This window comes from Anopheles bellator, chromosome X, assembly GCF_943735745.2.
Source record: "Anopheles bellator chromosome X, idAnoBellAS_SP24_06.2, whole genome shotgun sequence".
Classification (NCBI taxonomy): Eukaryota; Metazoa; Arthropoda; class Insecta; order Diptera; family Culicidae; genus Anopheles; species Anopheles bellator.
Window position 1 is genome coordinate 577,206 of NC_071287.1, and position 21,769 is coordinate 598,974.

Below are 21,769 nucleotides of genomic sequence, written 5' to 3' on the forward strand. Positions count from 1 at the left end.
TCTCTCTCTCTCTCTCTCTCGTTTTTTTATCTCTTTTTGTTTCTCCATCTGTCTGGTGGTGTGGTTTGAGTTGCCCGTCGCCTCGTCGTGGTGATTGTGGAGTTGCGGGAAGTGTTGCCTGGCAGTGAAAGAGTCCTGGAACGAATGCCACGCGAACACACTCACTTCTCGGGGACCTCAGGAGCGAGGAAGTGCAGTTCGCCCACGCCCTCCCCCAAACGATTAACGCAGGTTGTGAATGGCGACCTCATCCCTTCAGCCAGGTCGGCCTGCACACAGTCCTGAAGCAATATCTGAAGCACCGCCGATAGCACCGCGGCCAACCGAACCGGCAGAACGTCCTGCTGTTGTCCTGTTGCGCCGTGCCTGTAGAGCGTAATCCCCAGCTACAGGTTGTGGTTCGCGCCGAGAGCTAGTCCTAACTATTCAACACTCGCGATAGCAGCAGGAAGGATGTTGGCTTACTTCAAAAGATGTGTACATACAACGTGTACATGTACTGATTGCCGTGTCTCGTAGTTAATGCAACATGTAAATACATACCCCGACCCACCAGGGGAACCGCCTGATCGCTGTGCTCTCGCTCTCTCTCTCTCTCTCTCTTTCTCTCTCTTTCGCTCTAAGCTATGCTGGTGTCCTACCAACCAACAGTTGCACAAGATCCACCAGGATCCTGTGACATCCCGTGATCAGTAGAGTTTGTTTTTACCCGTTCCGATGGTGTGGTTTATCCCGAACGAGCGAGAGAAAAGAGAGAGGGAGAGAGAGGGAGAGAGAGAGCGAGACCATGTTGGGGCTCTACGGTTTGGGCGATATCCTCTGTAAAACGCCCCGTTTCGAACCCATCATGTACACCTCTAGTCATCTACGTTTTCTAGGGCTCTCGTGGAAAACAGGATTTTTATAACTCTTTTTATGTGATAAACGTAGCAAGTACAGCCACCTACTCAATTGTCACTGTTCATTAAGTGTAAGAAACCGTACGCTGAAACATGTATACAAAGATATATGTAATATATAATATATACACAAGGACTATGTTACGAAGGAAGCGAGACGGAGCGGAATACAAAGGGAAAAAGAGAGAGGGAGAGAGAGAGAGAGAAAGGGAGAAGGATGCAGGTAGATGTAGAAGAAGAGAGTATACATAAATAATAAAACCAGTAGAAACGATGTGTGGCAACAAAGTCAAGCTCGCAGCTCGTTGTCGCCTCGTGGGGCGATGCCTGCCTGGGGCTGGGTTGAGAAGTTGAGAAACCGTTCCCGGTCCGTTGAAGCATCCAGGTAAGCAGTAGCAGTAGATCGGATCGCGATGTCGGTCAGGACCTTCTTGTGCCGACAGTAGCTCGGCTCAGAACACGATGTTCGATTAGTTCAGCGGCACCCGCAGGGCATCATCGGGACCTAAACCGAAGCGTGATCCTCGAAAGAAAACAGTTTACAAGAGAAAGAGGTATAGACCCAAAAAAACAGGCCAGAGTTGCGAGAGGCTCTGCAGCTCCCGCAGTTGCTTCTTTTTTTTGTGGCCCCTTTTTCTTCCTGCCCGGAGGGCAAAAAAGACAACCCCATTGTGGGGCCCAAGAATAGCACTCGATGCCTAAGCCCCCTTGTGTTCCTTGGTGGGGGGAGGGGCCACTGGGCACGCATACTCATGTTCCGTTCGTATTGGTTTCTTTTTGTCGAATTTCTTTTGTTTCTTTTGTCTCATCTCCCTGGCGCGTGTTTTGCCAGTGGGTTAGGATGTGCCACCCTTGAACTGGCGAACATAAAACGGAAACGGATGCAACAGAGCAGCAGCAGCAGCCTGTCTACCAAAGGAGTCGGGAACACTCGACGCCGAAAACAAAGCAACAAACCAACGGCGACAACGACGTCCCTTTGAGCCTGGCACCTCGGCGGTGAGCCTGTGGTTAAGATCCTCGTCTCCTATTGGCCATTGTCTTCGTGCCTCAAGTTCGACCCATCCTCACACACCTCATCTACTGTGTAGCGTATGTGGGTATGTGAGTCGTGTTGCTTCGAGTTTCTATTGTTTGCTCCCATTTTTTTTTTGCATGTTTATTTCCTTCTTTTCCTTTCCTTGTCCCACCTCGTGCTGCTTCGGTTAGGGCGCAAGGTTAACACGGCAGAACCGCTGGTTGGTTGGTTGATGTTGACGGGATGTCGAAGGGATGGCTGTGTTCGGGGGGAGCCGATGGAGGTGGCAAAGCGCGCGAATCTCGGGGATCCCGAAAACGAAAATTGCTTTCTATTTCTTTTCTATTTTCCCATTCCGCGAACGACTCCACCAGGCTCAGGCTGCTGCTGCCGCTGAGTCCTGCCGGTTCGAGCTAACAAAAAAATAACACGTCGAGCTAGGCCTAGGCTACGTTAACCTGCCGTTGGCTGGATGCTCATTTGGGGCGCGTTGCAGCGGCTGCTACGAAAGGGTTCAGCAACACAAAAACGGGAAAGAGCGTAGAAGAACACAAACGCTAGCAAACGTTCGTGCTAAGGTGCTAAGAAACAGGGACGTGGGCGATCTGTGTCCTTATCACACCACCCTCCCCGAAAGGTTAGACGCCGTTTTACGTCTTCCTTTTTCAAATCCAATTTTTCCATATCTTTCCCGCGCCCGCAGCCAACCGTCGCTGATCGAAATCTTTGATTCACGTTTGATTTACGTTCAACGGCGTGTTTTTGTTGATCCGCACGCACGCCTCCTACAAATTACGGTGCCATAGAGAGGACTTGAACCTGCCTATTATTGCTGCCGATTACTGCTGTTGAATTATTAACGCTGATGATGTGCGTACCCCTTTTTTCCTGGCTTTTTTCCTGAAAGACTCGATAGAGCTCGGAAACCGTGGAACGGTTGGAAAGGGTTGGTATGAAAGCAAATTTTCAAAAGGCCTGTGTTCGAACACTAGAAAAACCGTTTCCAACATTGCGAACTATGTAGTACCATCTACGACAGCTTGAAGCACTTGCCGTTGCCCGAACGGTGCGTCTAGAAAAGGCAACTGCTGAAAGGTAGTAAGTTGAAACTTTTTGACTGATATACCCAATGTAAAGATCATATCATTCTCCTGTAGCTCACACTGACAGGATCTCTATCTATCATGAGGTGCAACGTGTCTGATTTCGAGCGTCAATAGAAGATATTCTTGGCTTTTATCTCACGTACGTACGTGTATCAGAGGCTACTAATAGAACGGAAACGTTAAGAGAAGCGGCAGCGTTTTCCGAAAAAACCAGAAAACACCAGTGACATCGTTCACATCATCCACTCTTTAGATCGAAATCTACTTGCGATCTAGTACAGTTTCTCTCCCAGGATGCAGTTGTTCGCAAACGTCCGCTGCAAGCAAAACCATTGCACTACTCGTTGAGGGTTGTTTTTATTACTCGGGTACCTCGTGTGAACAGCATGTGCTCAGATTGAGGTTCGGCCACCTTTGGACATACTACCGAGTTGAAGCTGTCCGAGCCATCGGGCACGGCTCGGTGAAGTGGTTCATGCGTCTTCCCCTCCGAGCGTGCGCATAAGAGGTTTGGTTTCAGACCGAGATTCCAACGAACGCAACGATGAACGTCTCCTTCGAAGACGCGTGCCAGTGAACGAGTCCTTCGGTGCCAGCGGCGATCGGTTCAACACGGGACCTTCAACACAACTGTGGATTTGCTTTCAAAACCAGGCCAGGCAAATCTTTGGTCAAACTGCTCTCGATGCAACGAATGGACAGTGAAGATTGCGGAGGCACACCATTAAGCTCGGACGATCCCAACAATCGCACTAACGAAAATGACATGATAATCCACTGATCCTAGTGTCCGCTAATCCGTTGAAGATGAGCTTAAAGGTGAGCTCATGTGGGTAAATAGAAAAAAAACATCCATACGATTGTGCATCTCGCACGCGGCCTACGTAGCTGACGTGGCAACTCGGTTACTGGTCCAAAGAAAACGTGGTTGTAATTTGTAAATTTGAATTTTGTTTTTTTTTTGTAATACGATATAGAACGGTACCGGATGCAGTCAACCATGAGAAGGGAGTAATACCTCGAGGAACCTTTCTAAAGTTGCATGGCGCGTTCGGGATACATGCCGTAGTGATTCGAGAAAAACATCCCTTTGTGTCGACAGAAAAGCACGAGAAAGCAGTTCATTTCCCATGCAAATTTATGCGTCTCCAAGAGCGGAAACACCGAACGGAACGTCGATTTACTTTTGCACACCAGACAGCTGAGTCTGACACCTGCTCGATGGCTGCGTGCGGAACAGAAGGTACCTCCCGTGGAGTGGCACGGTTGGCAATCACTGGAGTATTGAATTCTGGACCGGTACCCCTCTTTCATGCGTCTCAACTGCGAGAGATACGTGGGTTCATTCTTCGACCGGTAAGCATTGAAATGCGATTTAGGGTAGCGTGAGCGACACCATCCCAACGACAAAGCAAGAGTAAGTTGAACGTACACACTCCAGCCCCAAATCCCTGCGCTTCAATCTGGCACGATTCGATGAATTGCGGTAGTCTGTAAATTGAATTTGTAAAACGAAAACTTGCCCATTTTGGCGAAGCAGCTATCGCCGGAACCCCGAAGCAAAAGGTGAGAACGGGTGAACCAGCTGGGATCGGAAAACATGACGAAGAGCACACCTCAGCTGCAGGCTTTAAGCCCTGTTGGCTGTTTGGGGGCAATTTCATCGTAGCGCGCTATCAATGGGTGAGATCCTATTGAGAGGCTATTGCATGTACTGACTGGCCCCCAGCACAGTACAGCACCTAATCACCGAATGCCGAGCATATGATCAAGTGAGAAGAAAGCTAGGCATACCAAACGACCTACCAGCAGCCCTGGCAAACAACTCGGATAACATCAAAACCTAAAATACAATACCTAAAAGAAACCAACATCTACTATAAAATATAAATCAACAAATTAAAAACCATCCAAAACAATCCAATCCAATCCAAAACCAACAAACCTGCAACCAAGAGATGAAAGAAGCACAGGAACAACACAAGAAATAATTAATGACCAGGAGAGGTTCTGAATCGGAATGATCAAACCCGAGCCTGCGAATGAAATGCCACGAATCATCGGTTGTAAAACTAACTAGTGACGGAATAAAGGCGATTTCTGCCAGTGTGTCAGAACTCGGAGGAAATAAGGAGCGAGCACTTTTTTTGTTGTTTCAATCTGCGGAGCGAACCCCGGCGCCGTTACAAGAGGTTTTCAACGCAGTCAACAACCACTGATATTTTTTGTTGCTGTGGCACTTGACTGCCGCCGGTATTCCTTTTTACAGCATAGTTATTGGAATTGAAAGAAAGCAAAAACAACCTGCACAACATTACCTGTGACCTACGTATCATATTGTTCTAGGCAGGAAAGGAATGAAAAACGGATTGTCAGGAAGATTTGAAGATCAAATGGATCAGAACAAATACAAACATTTATTAATTACTCACTCTGCAGATGGACTACATAAAATGCATGCCATACGCCTTGCGTCTATCTACTTCGGTCGAGTCTCTTGTTCGTTCACGTAACGCACATACAGAGTAGGCTCCGGATAGGGTTCTGGGGGTTTTTCGGCTTCTTCCATGTACGAGCAAGCGATCGCCAATGTGCTACCATCATCGCTGAAGCATAGACTAGAAATAGAGCTATCGTACAAATGGAACTGGCACAGTCGCTTCTTATTGAACCCATCCCATATATTAACGTAACCGTCCGAGCCACCAGTCGCGAATGTATTGTATACGCTGTGAAAGCTGATCGCATTTACCGGATAAATCAGCTCTATGTCATTGCCTTTCGCCCGGTGACATTTGAATGCAAACTTCTTCTTTTGCACTTCGGGGCTCGGATCGAAGTACTCCACTGCGACCCGTCCTTCGATAGAGCTCATCACATATCCTTCCACATTCGGAAAGCAGCGCACGGCACGCGTTTGGTACTTTAGCGACGACTCACGGCGTTCGACATACGATTTCATGTTTCGCAGGTCCCAGATAAGGACTTTCCGCTCCGAGGTAGCTACGACAAGTTTTTCCTCGGCGCAACTCATCGAGTACACTTTGCCATTGCTCTGTTCATACGTGCCAGCGCATTCCTTTTCCCGTGCGTCCCAGAGCTTCACCGTTCGATCCCAGCTCCCGGTGAGTATTCCGTTCAACAGTGAGGTGTACTCAACGCACTTCACGCCAGCCCCATGACTGCCAAGCATACTCTCCGCTTGCGCGGTCAGATCATACAGTTTGACCAAATTGTCCAAACCACCGGTGGCTGTTTTAGATGAGTCCTGGAAGGAGAAAATTGGAAAAGACTTTATTAGCACTGCTGCTGTATGTGGTAGCAGCCATATGCAGGTTTACCAAAAAGGCACAGTCCAATACTGGGGATGAATTGGTGAACTGCAGCCGCACGGTGTTGGTAACCACGTCGTACAACCGTACACGCGTATCCCAAGAGGATACAAGTAAAAACTTATTCGTTTTTGGTGAAAACTTTACGGCAGAAATGACATCTTCTGGGGCATTCAGGAGCTGTGTTTCTGGTTTACGGGCCATTGTGAATTTCGGTTTCTTAGAGTTATCTTTCGCAATCGAATAAGGTCAAGCCTCAGAAAATGTTTCGTTATTTACATACGAATGCGAATCTAAACGAAACAAAACGTTCAAAGAATTAAACAATGGTTTGTGAAGTACATTGCTGTACGAGCATTTTGCAAATTAAAATCTATCACGAGCATCAACAATTATACACCACACATTACAAACAATACTAGTGTAGTACGTGACAATCTCTTTAAGGACATTCTAATTGTTGCTAGACTTGTTACTTTCCCTCAAATACGGTTTTTTATATTTAAAAGATTGAGCATAAAGCTTCGTTTATCTCTTCAATGCCGAGAAACAATCCAGCTCGCACACAGGACGCTTCCCCGTTATCGAAAACACAGTTTGTGCAGAGCGATTTGCTATATTGCTCATACTCATACATACAATACATTTTTATAGCACATGCACATTATAGCACATTATTTCCCCGATTGTTATCGTTAGAAAGATTGTGCACAAGAAGATTTTTAACGTCTTTGAAATTTGCGGATGTTATTGTGCACACCATTCATTCTGTAGGCCATTTTTTTTCGAAATATAATGAACTGCAACAAGAAAATGCAGGGTGATCATAAGAGTAAGAACAATAATATTTACAGCTCTCATAACAATGCATTCTTACGTGTACACAAGAAAATTCAATGACAGCTGTCATTTCACTCAGCAAACAGTTGTCAAAAACACTGTTCGACGAGCAGGAGTAGCGGCGAAGGAGTGAAGGAAATACAATCGAGTTTAATCGAAAAACTTAAATTTTCCAAGACATCTTTGGACGGATCAAATTGAAGTAAGTCTGTGCTATTACTGCGTTACGAATGGTATGAACGCGCTGTCTGAACCCAAATCACGGCTCTTTGGTGTGAAACTGTGGAAGAAATTATGTAATTTTTCCAAGCATCAATTCCTTTTGACAGCCGTATTTTCCTGCCGTTCTAGTGTATGATAGTGAATCGATTCAAAACTATTTGTTCACATAAATGCAAAATTATTAAGTCCACCACTTTGCAGAACAATGCTGCGAATTCCGCTCACCCGGGTTATTACCCTGGGTTCCAGATGCCACCCACAAGCAATCATTCGAACCTCCACTACCGCTCCGGCGAAGGTGCCAGAAAAGATTGAAGTATTCGTCGACGATCAATCGGTGATGGTAGAACCGGGCACAACAGTTTTGCAGGTATGTATATATTTTTATATACATATATTGAATCTACAGCGAAGGTTACGCGAAATTGTGTTCCCTTTAATTAGTTAGCTCTGGGTTCTATTGAAATCTTGTAGGCTGCAGCGCAGATTGGAGTAGAGATACCTCGTTTCTGCTATCATGAACGGCTAGCGGTCGCAGGTAACTGCCGCATGTGTTTGGTAGAGGTCGAAAAATCACCTAAACCGGTAGCGGCCTGTGCGATGCCGGTAATGAAAGGTTGGCGCATCAAGACCAATTCGGAAATGACCCGCAAAGCGCGAGAAGGCGTCATGGAATTCCTGCTGATGAATCACCCGTTAGACTGTCCGATCTGTGACCAGGGTGGAGAGTGTGATCTACAGGATCAGGCGATGGCGTTCGGTTCAGATCGATCCCGCTTCACCGACATCCATCACACTGGTAAGCGTGCCGTCGAAGACAAGGACATCGGTCCGTTGATCAAAACCATCATGACGCGGTGCATTCACTGCACGCGTTGCATCCGCTTCGCTTCGGAGGTGGCGGGCGTTGATGATCTTGGTACTACCGGGCGCGGCAACGATATGCAGATCGGTACGTATGTGGAAAAGTTTTTCCTTTCCGAACTGTCCGGCAATGTGATCGACCTATGTCCGGTCGGTGCGCTCACCAACAAACCGTACAGTTTCGTGGCACGCCCCTGGGAAATACGGAAAGTTGAATCCATTGACGTGCTGGACGCGCTCGGCAGCAACATCGTGATCAGTACGCGCACTGGCGAAGTATTGCGAATTTTGCCGCGTGATAATGATGCCATCAACGAGGAGTGGTTGTCCGACAAGTCGCGTTTTGCTTGCGATGGCCTGAAGCGCCAAAGGCTGATTGCTCCAATGCTTCGCAAACCGAACGGCGAACTCGAAGCTGTCGAGTGGGAATCTGCATTAATTACGGTTGCGCAGGCGTTGCGTGGAGCACCAAAGGGAAAAGTTGCCGCTGTTGCCGGAGGACTGGCAGACGCTGAGGCGCTAGTTGCGCTTAAGGACCTGCTCAATCGATTAGGATCGGAAACCTTGTGCACCGAACAAAAGTTTCCAACGGACGGTTCAGGAACGGACTTTCGCTCTAGCTATCTGCTAAACTCGTCGATCGCATCGTGCGAAGAAGCGGACTTGGTACTGCTCGTGGGCACCAATCCTCGGTATGAGGCACCGCTCCTTAACACCCGTTTACGCAAAGGTTTCATCCATAACGAGCAAAACATTGCACTGATTGGACCGAAGGTTAACCTTTCCTACGACTACGAGGTATGTGCTGTTATAGAATTTTATTCGCGTTGGCACGCTCACGAGTGCCTTTTGAATTTATGCAATCAACGATATTCTAAATGAACAATCGGTTAGCGATGCAATTTAAGCACATTCCATATCAAGTTAAATCTGGCTTTTATCTACAGTATTTGGGCAGCGATACATCAGTGATTCGCGACATTGCTAATGGGCACCATCTTTTTGCGAAGAAGCTGCAAGAGGCAAAGAAACCACTGATTATCGTTGGTGCTAATCAGCTGGCGCGCAAGGACGGGCTTTCTTTCCTTACTGCGTTGCATGTCTTTGCAAACGGGCTGTCAACGGCGGATGTAAGTCTCTTCGCTATTCTTATTCTTTTATCAATTTCTCGACTCTGCCTCAGTTTTGGTTGATAATTATGCTTTCATATCATTTATAGAAAAACTGGAAAGTGTGGAATGTTTTGCAAACAAATGCAGCTCAAACGGCTGCGCTGGACGTAGGCTATCGTGCAGGCATCGAATCGGCACTGGAAGTTCAACCGAAAGTACTCTTCCTGCTCGGAGCGGATGCTGGAGTTATTGATCGTGAAGCGCTGCCCAAAGACTGCTTCATTGTCTATCAAGGGCACCACGGTGATGCTGGCGCACAACTCGCACACGCCATTCTTCCTGGTGCAGCCTACACCGAGAAGCAGGCTACATATGTTAATACAGAGGGACGTGCCCAGCAGACGTTGGTCGCCGTGACACCGCCCGGCCTGGCTCGGGAAGATTGGAAAATTCTACGCGCTCTGTCGGAAGTCGCCAGTACTCCGTTACCATACGACACTCTAGATGAATTGCGGGCGCGTATGGAGGACGTAGCGCCTCACATTGTGCGTTACGGACGTCTCGAGGCGTCCAACTTTTTCAACATCGTCGATGCACTGCTGAAGCACGGATCGGTTCATTTCGAGAGCGCCCAAGTTGAAGTACTGCAGAAAAAATTGGAGGACTTCTTTATGACCGATCCGATAACGCGAGCATCACCTACGATGGCTAAATGTGTGACGGCCGCAAAGAAACAGGCAATCAACTAAAGCTGTTAAATTTGTCGCTTATCGTTCGTTTCTTTCGGCCTTAATGCGGCTAGCACCTGATAGCTCGGTAGCTCTCAACGGAAGTATACTTCGCGATGCAAATAGAAATTCAATAAATTTTGTGCTACCATCGATCAGAGCTTATTCTCGTGCTCCATCAGAGGATGTAGTTAACCGAAACAGGCAGTTTCAAAACGATCGGCTGCAATCGTTGTAAATTAGTAACATCATGTTGGTTGCATATTTAAATATGAATAAATCGCTTTCTAAATCTAAGAAACGTACATTTTTTTTATGTTCGCACTTATGCAAAACCGGACTTGATCTCGGCCAGGTATATTTCTGTCATTCTTTAGATACCCTATAGCACACACATTTATCTCAATAAATCCCGAATCAAAAACCGAACATCCTTCACGTTCAAAAGTATAACACAAATTGCAGTAAGACTACCGGAGCATCTTGTTACCCAATGTTGTTCAAAGTATAAATTACAGAAATAATCTAATTACAATAGCATGCTTTCTCGCGATACAACCACCAAGCAACACGCTTAGTCGCTTGTTTTAAAATTAAATGTTAAAGCCCATGTCTCGCATGCACTGTTTGTGCCGTTCTATAAATTCACTGCAATTTTCCTCACCGTTCTCCATTATGCTACAAACAAGAAAATAAATTGTTAAAATAGTGTTTGGTTACGTAATATTGAATAAGACATTTACCATGCATCGCGCGCTTTTTTCGTCTCCGGGCAAGCGCAACATGCTTTACATTTTGGTTTCTCTTTGATTGCAGTTGATCTAGGTTCTTCCATCCCTGATGCAGTGGCCAGTAAAGGCATAGCGCTTACGGAACCTCCCATATTTTCAGTCACCGGTTACAGTGATCTTACAATAAACGAATACTATCAAGGTCAAGGCTGTGATGCGACAGAAAGAAGTGCAATTTTTGCAAGTGCTCCTGACAAACGAAGACCAATACGACAGCCAGTACTGACGCACTTACTGGCGCAATATTATTGCTGCAATCACCACTTTTGCTTTAAGTACTCCACAACCAAATTGATGCTTTTCAGAATTTCATAACGCTTGCACATGGCGGGATTGAAATCGATGACCGCTCGCTCTATGTGAGGTTACTCTATTACAGGTTGAAGCAAGAGATTTCTGGCTTGGGTTAGCGAAATTCCAAAACATGTTTATATCTTCGCCAACATAACTGGGTGTTGTCGGTTATCCTGTGGCACTACACGGTCCGTAATTTGCACCGCAAAAAACGTCAGATACTTTACGCTTCTTGTGGCAGCAAAAATATGTTTTATAAAAAAATATAAAAATATAAAATTAAAATATATATGTTAAAATATAATCGTAATGTTAAACGTGTTTACATTCGTATTTTTGGTCCACGAAGACCGAAATCGAAGAGAAATAAATTAAATTCTGAAAATGTGTTTCAGTTTTTTTAGATTTTGTTGCTATACCAGCAAAAAAGAACTTACATTATCCTCCGTTTGTAAACAAAGCGTTTTCAAATAGTGTTTACACTCGGGTTTACGCCTCGGCCAACACATAAACGTTCTGACACAAGCGCAAACAGTTTGGCATTTATCTGAAATGCCAGAACGTTTATTCGCGTTAATGTTTGGTGTACGCGTAAACGTTAATGGTATTTTAACAAGCCTAGCGTAAGCCAGCGGGCTCTTGGTTCAACCTGTATTGTTAGAGTGATCTTAGCGTATTATCATGTAAAGCCGGTGGTTTTTTCTACTATTCACACAATGACTTGGCATATAAAGCACACCACCCAGTTATGTTGCTGGAGATGGAAACAGTTCTTAGAATTCCACTAAAGAATCTGGCCCACGATAATAAAAAACTACCGGCATTGCCTGATAATACAGCTATTTTATGTGCTCACGCTCCCCGTCTACAACATTGTACTGTCAAACTGACAAAAAGCTCGAAATGAAAGTGACGGTAGCACCAAGGCAATAAAACATGAAAAGCATGCAAAGCAGCATGAAAAACAATACAACATAACAATTCTAACGGGTACAGCGTTCTCAACCCGGCTGCTAGCCTTGAAAATTTCCCTGGTTCTTTCACTAGCATACACTCGAAGCTTGTTTTTGTGAAATTAGCTAAATTTGATCTTCATATTCAGTGCGAGACTGACCCTTTTGCTGCAACCGCACTACCGTCCCAGCAAGCAATGGTTTGTGTGCCGTGTTTCATCGTTCCTGTTTTGCTGTATATTTGGCATAAATTTATACAACCGATTCTTCTGAAATATTGGAATCCATGGGCGAAGAAGGATGGAGCAGAACCCGATTCGCCACCGATTCAGCTCGATTGCAAAGACGGAGTCTGCAGTTTTGCTAAACGAAAACCGACCGCTGTTGAGACGCAGGATAATACAGATGAGAAGAGCGATACGATTGACGCCAAAGTATCCAAAAACGAATAATGATGTTAAAGCATGAATAAAACTGGCACACTAACAATGTAACAATGGTTGCAATTTCACATCTAGCATATCTGCATCCGAAATAGTAGCTAAATTATTGTCAACACACTAGAGTATAGCACAGTTTTAGACTTAGCTAATGTATTTATCAGCGTAACTAGAAACATATCAATACTGTAGTGTATATTGAAATACATTTATGCATTATAGTTTCATGTTTCAAAATCCATCGCTGTGGGCATTAAGGCATGTGGATAGTTTCAATGTTTCGAACAGGAAATATGTTCTGCACCATAATGTACAATCTTAGCAGCTAACAGCGAAAACACATTTAATTGGAACAAAGCATTAATTTTTCTGTTGTTGCGATCGGAACAACGTTCTCAGCGCGACGCCTATTGTCCTGTTTGGTGCAAGATTTCGCTTTTTACGTTATGAGCGGCAATTCAGGCATTCGGAAATTATTACTGACCAAGAGAGGTTCTCTATAACGCCAGCATTCAATTTATTCAATGGTTGGCCATGGGCGTATCATAAATATCATTGTGTTGGTATTAGTACGCCCCGCTGGAAATGAAGCCCTTCACACACTGGGAACGGAAATTTTGGAAAGTAAACTTCGGCACGAAAAGGCCTAATTAAATTAACTTTATCGGATCTTTCACACCGGTTGCCGAACGGGGGGCAAAAGGCAAAAGAAAAGTCTTTCCTCCTGTCGCTCGGGCGAAAACAATTGGACACCTTGGGTAGTTAAAAACTAATCGAAGACTACTCAATTGAGGTTTTTTTGTATCACAAGTATGCGAAACAATTTTAACGTAATTATCACTTGTAATACAAACACAAAACTCATCATAAAACTATTTTACGAAATTCATTTCACCAAATTTACTTTCGAAAAATTCCGCTCCCAGTGTGTAGAGCCTTTGAGTCGGCTTTTCTCTGCACACCACCACATGCACACGAACGGCTTGCTGAATGAATGGTTTCAGCCGCGCATTGAAATCAGGGCGCATAACCAAAACAGTCTTCGTCGGGAACGGGCGGCCGGGACCGTCTTTTCATTCACATACGAAGCGAAACAGTAGTGATTCCTAATAGCGAAAAAAAACTCTCAATGAAGGCGGTCTTTTGCCTGCAGCAATCCGGAGAGTATCTGTAGTGGGTTCCATTGTAGCCGCAGCAGTTGAATGGTTGCATTCGTAGTGAAAAACCGTAGCTTGTACTCCAGTTGAAGCAGTTATCGTTTCTACGCTCATAGTCGAGTAAGTATTGAGTATGGTTTATCCTGCTACCTGACACCCATTAAAGGATGCCAGCTAGGTGGGTGCTGAATATTTGGAATATTTGGAACATTTAAATGGCTTCAACGATTGCGAGGCGGCATTAATTGCTGCAAAACGAAAGTAAAGTTTTCGTTCAATGCACGGAACTTTTCGCAATTCGCTGATTTTCCCGGTTTCCTCTACCATCTATCACAGACGGCTTTGTTCTATGGACCGTGTGTGTGTTTTCCATCTTCCTACAGTGTGTTAACGACGTTCTTAAAGGGTAAGCGGAGAAACATAGCAGGCGGCTATACTTTGCAACCCGGCGCAAAGATGCATGCAGCGCGCATGTTTGCTATGATGTGTACCTGTACGTGCATGGCAAAGAACGAATGAATTTTCCCCTTCAATCGAGATGAAAAGGAAACTTCGGCAGCTAATTTCACGCCTATTGCTAATGATAACAGTGGGCACCGCCGGTCGTTGGAGTAGTGCATGAAATTAACTGAAGCAGAAGTTTATTGTTTGTGGCAAGTCTTGTTTCTTTTTTACACAGAACGGTGAATTTTCCACTTCAATCGAGATGAAAAGGAAACGTCGGTAGCGAATTTCACGCCTATTGCAAACAGTAGACACTGTCGGTCGATGGAGTAGTGCATGAAATTAACTGAAGCAGTAGTTTGTTGTTTGTAGCAAGTTTTGTTTCTATTTTACCCAGAAAAATTGATGAAGGCAAATAAGCCGCTCTTAATAGCTGTTGGTTCCACTGCCAAACGCCAAGAAGGGGCAGTTAAACCATAATTTTGTCTTTTCAATTTCAGGACGGACCATTCAAATCTACCTCGAAAATTGTGCTCATTTACACCTCGCAGAATTCAAACGGCATACGTAGCTTAAGCAAGTAGCAGAAATCGTCGAAAGGGAAAATCGTAGTAAGGAGCACTATCAGTGATCAGATACATCGAGTGAAAAAGGAAAATAGTGGGGCGTACAGGAATCGGATTCACCATGGCATGGAGATTTAAAGCATCCAAGTACAAGAATGCGACACCAATGGTTCCAAAGCCAGAGGCGTGCATTCGGGACATATGCGTGGGTTCGTATCAAACCTATGGCAATAACGTTGCCGCGTCTGCTGCGTTCATCGCGTTCAACTGGGAGCATGTAGGCTCAAGTCTGGCAGTGTTGCCAATCGACGATTGTGGCCGCAAAGGCAAGGCTATGCCTCTTTTGCACGCACACTCGGATACGGTAACCTATCTCGATTTCTCGCCGTTCCATGATGGTCTCCTAGCGACCGGATCGCAAGATTGTCTGGTAAAGGTGTGGCACGTTCCCGAGAAAGGACTAGAACAGTCCATTTCGAATCCCGAGTGTTCATTCTCCACAAAACAAAGGCGAGTGGAAACGGTCGGTTTTCACCCAACTGCAGACTGCTTGCTCTTCGCTACCGCAATAGGCTGCGTTAGCCTGTGGGACTTAACCTGTCAAAAGGAAGCTTTCAGTAAGAAACAATATCCTAACAACCTTACCCATGTCACTAAGTCTGATGTTTTCGTTCAATGTTCCACACTTGATAGCCAACAATGACCATCCGGAGGTGATACAGTCGCTGAGCTGGAAACTTGATGGGAAGACGTGTGCTACCAGCTGCAAGGACAAAATGGTGCGTGTATTGGACCCCCGTGCTCCATCGCCTATCGTAATGGCGACGGAAAGCCATCAAAGCATAAAGGACTCGCGGATCGTCTGGTTGGGGGACCAAGATCGTATTTTGACAACAGGGTTCGATGCTTCGCGTGTGCGCCAGGTTTTCATACGTGATCTGCGCAATTTTTCCACACCCGAAAAACTGCTTGAACTCGACTGCTCAACAGGCGTTCTGATGCCATTGTTTGATCCCGACACAAACATGCTCTTTCTAGCTGGAAAAGGCGACACTACCATCAATTATCTAGAGATCATGGACAAAGATCCATTTTTGATTGAAGGTATTCGCCATTCCGGCGAGCAAACCAAGGGAGCTTGTTTAGTTCCCAAACGAGCGCTCAAAGTCATGGAAGGGGAGGTAAACCGCATCATTCAACTGACATCCAACTCGGTCATTCCAATAATGTATCAAGTCCCACGAAAGGTACGTAGTAGGCGTGCACTAAGGTACGTTTGTTAATGCAAGGTAACGACATTTTGTTTCATTATTTCACAGAGCTACCGTGACTTTCACAGCGATTTGTATCCCGACACTAACGGATTTAAAAGCGACCTTTCTGCAACGCAGTGGCTAGCCGGACTGGATGCTCCAGTGCCAAAAATTAGCCTGGATCCAGCAATGCGTGAACTTGGTGAAGCTCCTGTTGTTGTAAGTTGTTTTGATTCACTATTTTCTTTGCATTTTGCACTATGCAAGAGGAAAGCATCAATACACCGTGCCAATGTCTTGTTTTGAATATCACTGCTCTGTACGAAAATATTTAACAACATTTCTCTTAAGAAACAATCACACTATGGTGTACAACGTGTTTTTCGAAGCTCTTCCATACATTGTTTAATAACCCTTTCTGTTTTGGCTTTTCATTCTCGCAACTATGCCGTCTAAACTTACCTATAGATCTTGAGAGGTCCCCTCACCGAGGTGGTTAATAACATAGCCAATAAAACACGCAACAATAATGCGTGTGATACTTGTACGGCAGTAAAAATTGAAAAGGAGAGTATCGTGAAGCCTCACTTTGTACCGATAAAGGATAAAATCAAGCAGATAGAGCACCAGTCACACACGGAAAAGTGTGAACTAGAACAAAAGTTTAAAGAACTTTCATCGATAAAAGGGGGAATGGTCAATGAGAATGCCAATCTAGTTAATAACCAGGTTGAAAACAACGGAAATCATCAATCGGATGTCGCATACAGCCACCCTTTGGACCAAGAAACAATCGAATCGGAAATGGGAAAACAGGGCGAAACAACCCCGCCGAAACCATTGCCAAGAACATCAAGGAACAACTCTGTCTCCGAGTTTCTTTCTGGATCCACAGAGGAAGCCAATAGCGTGTCAGCGCACAGACCGGTAGCAAGACCTAGAACCACTACTGCGGCATATAAGGTTAAACGTTGTTTGGACTCATGATCATGCTATAGTTTTGGTTGTTGCAATTTTTATTAGTTTTTTTGGGTATCGTTTTACCGTGGTGTTTCCTAATTTTCTTTAAAAAATAGAAATCCGTGATAGTGGTAGATAGAAAAGCACGGTATTTTATGTTGCATAGCGTCACGTTACTGTACAGTATCTTTAACCAAATCCTCGGTTAATTTTTGCAATCCTGCTCCTATTATCTTATAGCCTCGCCTTGGGCCGAAACCATTTAGCAGTTCGACTGCTCAGGGAGACTTCTCATTCGATAAAATATTCAACGTCCCACACGCACCCTGCAGCGAGTCGGTAGAAAAAGATACGGTCAACCGCCAGGGCGATTATTCGCTCGATACAAACGGAGGTCAAGATGTACAGTATTCAAGCCTCCAGGAAATGAAATCATCCGAACCGATGGACCAAGAAGATGAGGCCCATCAGCAACAACCAGATATAGATGGGTCCCACGTAGCGTCTACGTACGAGTTGCGAAAGGTATGCTTGAGAGTTTTACCGATGTTGTGTTGCTATACTGTTGCATGCTTCTTTGTGATGTTGCTCATAAAATCGAAGTACTCGACAACTTCGCTATATTTATCGTCTAAGCTAACTGTTTTAACGGAATCCTGTTTTTTTTTATTTTCTTGAAAACCACGTCTGGACATCACTCGCTTTAACAGAGTGATAAGAGCGATCAGGTTGTCTAAATGCGTTACAAAGGATATAATGCAGAGCGTATTATTTACATAGATTCTGCTATTTTTCATAGATTTTCGAAAAAAAGGCTTCCACGGAGTCGGTAGATCAATTCGATGCTGCTGCTGCCGAAGAAAAGTCGCAGTTCGAGCGTTTGACTGCACAAAGATCAAGTATTGCGGAAAGGCGTCGTATGTATGAAGGCAGATCCCAGAGTATGCAGGAAGAAAAACCGGGTTCACCGACGCCTTTAAGGTAAAACGAAGCGCTTGTTTTAATAATCATTGTAAAAGTTTTTCTTTAATTCTCATTTGTTGATTTGTTTTATCTAATGAAGACGGCGAGAATCTTTGAAAGTACGAGGAGAACAAAAAGTTTCCGATGATACTGAAGCAATGCCGCCTCCAAGTTCCGATTTTCTGCAAAACCGCAAAGACCTGACGAAAGAGAATGTTCCGGACACAATCAAGCGAAGTAATAGTACGACTTCAAATGCCAACAGTGCTGTATCAAAACGGACTTCCACTGTGTTTGGGAGAGTGTCCAAATTTCGCCATTTGAAAGGCACGCCTGGTCAACGAGGTACAAACATTGATAACATACGCAACCTAAGTCGCCAAATTCCTGGGGAGTGTGACGGATTTCATGCAAATGCTCAGCGCGTAGCTGTACCTATCGCGGGTGCCGGTGGTAAGATCGCCGTCTTGGAACTGGATAAACCAGGTCGTCTTCCTGACGGCGTCATTCCAACGCTAGTCAACAAACAAAACATCATGGACTTCCAATGGGATCCATTCGATCCTACGCGACTTGCTGTTGCGTGCGACGATGGCGTTGTTAAACTCTGGACAATCCCGGACGGTGGATTGACTGAGCCAACCAACGAACCGTCAGCCGAGCTAGTTGCTCACTCGGATAAAATTTACATCATTCGCTATCATCCCCTTGCCAGCAATGTGCTGCTCACCGCAAGCTGCGATATGCTGATGAAAATATGGGATTTGAATACCATGATCGAGAAGTATTGCCTCCGCGGTCACACTGATCAAATTTGTTGCTTCTCTTGGAGTTCGTGTGGTAAATACGGTGCCACCGTTTCGAAGGACACTAAGATAAGAATGTTTGAACCGCGGAAGTCAAATCATCCGATCAAGGAAGGTACCGGACCAGTCGGAACACGCGGTGCACGTATTGTGTGGGCACTAGAAGGAGAATATTTGGTGGTAACCGGATTCGACAAGTAAGTTTCACTCATTCGTGATTGTGCCAGAACTATTGTACTTTTGATCAAATGTTTTTTTTTTTCAACACAGAGCTTCGGAACGGCAGATCTATGTATATAAATCGACAGATCTGAGCACTCCTATGGGGATGGTCGGCCTTGACGTGTCACCAGCTATTTTGATGCCCTTTTACGACGAGGATAGTTCCACCCTTTTCGTAACCGGCAAAGGCGACGTGCGAATCTATTGCTTCGAAATAACTGACGAAGCACCATTTATCTGCCCCTTGTCTCATCATCGATGCGCATCAATGACGCAGGGGTTAAGCTTTCTCACGAAAAACAACTGTGACGTAGCGTTGGTAGAATTTGCCAAAGCTCAACGACTCACGAATGGCACCGTAGAAACCTTGAGCTTCACAGTTCCTCGAATCAAATCGGAACTGTTCCAGGATGATCTTTTCCCTCCTACAAAAGTCATCTGGCATCCAACACTGACTGCGGAAGAATGGTTTGCAGGAAAGGATGTTGAGCCTGCTCGAAAAAGCCTGCAACCAGAGGGCATGGAAACATGTATGTATAAATTTAGTATGAATGAATTTGTATGAATTTATGAACGGGATTTATTTATGACGGTCTTGTGAATGAATTTGCTTAAATTTGCTCCCAAAAATGTCCAAGCTTGATGATGAATTTAGAAAGGCTCCATGCGTTGTTACTCTTTTCATTAATGTCACTTCTGTCGTATTTCGCAGTATCGTCGATTTATACGTCCACAACACCGATCTCGAAGAAGAATGAGACAACTGAAGGCTCACTGAAACTATCAAATAAAACTACCGAGCAAGTTAAGGAAGAGGTATGCATCGCTTATGAAAGCAGATTCTCGGGCCTAACCAATGGAACCTTTTTATTTCAGATAAAAAACTCAGTTAGTGCCCGAATGTCGGTGAACAAAACCCTCGAACAAGACAGCATGGAAGGTGTGGACGAAACAGAATGGGACGAGTAGACACAGCAGCCTATCCAATGATTAATTTTATCACTATCATTTATATATTCGCCTAACCCCGCCTTCAATTCTTTCGTCTAATGCATTTTCAGTAGCGCACTCGATAATACATGATTATATTTGTTTCACTTCATTCATTCACTTCATTGCTTTCGGGTGATAGAAATTTGATTTAAATTATTTTCACATTGCATTATAAATTGTATGACTTACCATACTGCACAGGAGTAGCAAATAGCAAACGAAAAACACAAATATTGACAACAGCGTAATAACACCGAGACTGATTCCTGATGTATGCGTGGTTAAGGAAAATGAACTACTGCCAAGAAACAGAAAATCTTGTTAAAAATAATTTTTTGGACGAGCGCTTGCGGTAGACAATTTTATACATTTTATAAACTAATTGTTCGCGATGGATTGAGCGATGGAGTAGGTTTTGTAAAAATAACAAAGGGATGATAAAACTTTTAACGTCAATATAAAAATATCAGCAACTCGAACACAAAAAAGAAGCACGACAATATGGGTAACGTAATGAGCAAAATATTAAAAAAATATTAGTCAGTTTAGTGCTTACGAAGTATTTTTTCCATCGCAAACGTTTCAATCATCTTAATTTGCACTTAATAAAAAATTATTGATAGTCAGCTACCACACTAGAAACTAGTCAATATGGGTCTTATAATCGATCACTGGACATGGTGAAAGCTAAGGGTTGTTCTTACCCTTATCAGATGTGGATCAACGATAACTGAGAAGAATTGAAAAATACAAAACAAGACACGATCTTATGGGAAAATGGCATTATAAAGAGACGTAAGCCAACACAAAATATGATAAATTGGTAGGGCCTGTGCAATTTTGACGGGCATTAGGATCAGTATTAGGGTAATTGTATTGACCAAGACAAAAATTTGATAAACGCCCTTGCTCTATGGTCTTGCTCTTGCTCTATATGATAAATTGATAGGGCCTGTGCAATTTTGACGGGCATCGAGATCAGTATTAGGGTAATTGTATTGACCAAGACAAAAAATTGATAAACGCTCTTGCTCTTCCTTCATACAGCTCACTCGCTCTCGCCAGTAATCGAAGAAAACTTCAATGCTGCCCGAATCAACCTTCTTAGGAACGGTAGTGTACATAGTGTCATTGGCAAGAATTAATATTTTATTTATTTTTAAATGGTTTGAAATTACACTAAATATTGTGATCATTGTATTAATTAGTTTGAATGCAATTACGTCTCTGATTTAATCTAAAGAGTGCCATCTGATTTAAAACGTCGGTTTCATTCTGTAGATGTTCGATAAGACACATTGCCATTCCTTTGTTTTCACTATTACATAGAAGCATCGAAGCACTTTACTTTTTCTCGATGAACAAAAAAAAACACAGAATACCGTGTCGCAGTAAAAATTGTAATACGTTGGTGGACCGTGTGTCGGGTCTTTGTTTGTGTCGTAACTTTAATTACAGTCTCATAACCCGATTAATAATCAGTATGTTGATATTGTAAGATATTTGCTTTCCCAAAAAAATCATAATAACCAACGTAGGCAGTAAAAGACGATGCATGAAACGCCACAGAACTTTTCTAATCTTTTTTATGGGGCATCAAGCATACGAAGTAACTGTGAACCAAATCGTGCTATGGTGATATCAAAAGAATGAGCACGAAGCACAAGTTGTCACGAAGTTACTTATCACAGAAACTACTTAATGCCCTCAAAGCTTGCTCTCAATCTATTCTCGGTGCATCTAGCCAGGTGCAAAATATAAAATATGCTTTAGCTCAACAAAAAGTTTTGTGAAATCAGCTACAAA

At 44.1% G+C, this 21,769-nt stretch overlaps 3 protein-coding genes across 4 annotated transcripts; 2 read left to right on the forward strand and 1 right to left on the reverse strand.

Annotated features, from left to right (window-relative positions):
• Nucleotides 1–5,417: 5,417 nt before the first annotated feature.
• On the reverse strand, nt 5,418–6,930 carry LOC131213544 (mitotic checkpoint protein BUB3-like). The gene is made up of 2 exons (XM_058207604.1): nt 6,365–6,930; nt 5,418–6,291 (listed from the first exon to the last, which is right to left on the reverse strand). Exons 1-2 carry the CDS (start codon nt 6,557–6,559, stop codon nt 5,503–5,505), a joined length of 984 nt encoding a protein of 327 aa, XP_058063587.1. The 5' UTR covers nt 6,560–6,930; the 3' UTR covers nt 5,418–5,502.
• Nucleotides 6,931–7,278: 348 nt separating this feature from the next.
• LOC131213899 (NADH-ubiquinone oxidoreductase 75 kDa subunit, mitochondrial-like) lies at nt 7,279–10,276 on the forward strand. Of its 2 annotated transcripts, none has more exons than XM_058208118.1 (5): nt 7,279–7,397; nt 7,619–7,787; nt 7,892–9,079; nt 9,229–9,411; nt 9,501–10,276. In XM_058208118.1, exons 2-5 carry the CDS (start codon nt 7,623–7,625, stop codon nt 10,140–10,142), a joined length of 2,178 nt encoding a protein of 725 aa, XP_058064101.1. In that variant the 5' UTR covers nt 7,279–7,397; nt 7,619–7,622; the 3' UTR covers nt 10,143–10,276. The 2 variants fall into 2 exon arrangements, with proteins under 2 accessions (XP_058064101.1, XP_058064102.1); XM_058208119.1 differs by having other exon boundaries at nt 7,287–7,397; nt 7,604–7,787.
• A 3,499-nt stretch (nt 10,277–13,775) lies between these two features.
• On the forward strand, nt 13,776–21,758 carry LOC131214078 (coronin-7). The gene is made up of 13 exons (XM_058208437.1): nt 13,776–13,876; nt 14,093–14,162; nt 14,701–15,383; nt 15,460–16,013; nt 16,086–16,238; nt 16,488–16,982; nt 17,220–17,504; nt 17,690–17,707; nt 17,779–17,960; nt 18,043–18,945; nt 19,019–19,500; nt 19,683–19,786; nt 19,847–21,758. The coding sequence occupies exons 3-13, from the start codon at nt 14,888–14,890 to the stop codon at nt 19,937–19,939; spliced, it is 3,765 nt and encodes a 1,254-aa protein (XP_058064420.1). The 5' UTR covers nt 13,776–13,876; nt 14,093–14,162; nt 14,701–14,887; the 3' UTR covers nt 19,940–21,758.
• The last annotated feature ends 11 nt before the right edge of the window (nt 21,759–21,769 follow it).

Coding starts and splice junctions, on each gene's coding strand:
- LOC131213544 (XM_058207604.1), bottom strand. CDS start 6,559: ATGGCCCGTAAACCAGAAACACAGCTCCTGAATGCCCCAGAAGATGTC. Junction 6,292..6,364: donor TATTGGACTGTGCCTTTTTG/GTAAACCTGCAT, acceptor TTCTCCTTCCAG/GACTCATCTAAAACAGCCAC.
- LOC131213899 (XM_058208118.1), top strand. CDS start 7,623: ATGCTGCGAATTCCGCTCACCCGGGTTATTACCCTGGGTTCCAGATGC. Junction 7,788..7,891: donor CGGGCACAACAGTTTTGCAG/GTATGTATATAT, acceptor GAAATCTTGTAG/GCTGCAGCGCAGATTGGAGT. Junction 9,080..9,228: donor ACCTTTCCTACGACTACGAG/GTATGTGCTGTT, acceptor TTTTATCTACAG/TATTTGGGCAGCGATACATC.
- LOC131214078 (XM_058208437.1), top strand. CDS start 14,888: ATGGCATGGAGATTTAAAGCATCCAAGTACAAGAATGCGACACCAATG. Junction 18,946..19,018: donor GTGGTAACCGGATTCGACAA/GTAAGTTTCACT, acceptor TTTTCAACACAG/AGCTTCGGAACGGCAGATCT. Junction 19,501..19,682: donor ACCAGAGGGCATGGAAACAT/GTATGTATAAAT, acceptor CGTATTTCGCAG/TATCGTCGATTTATACGTCC.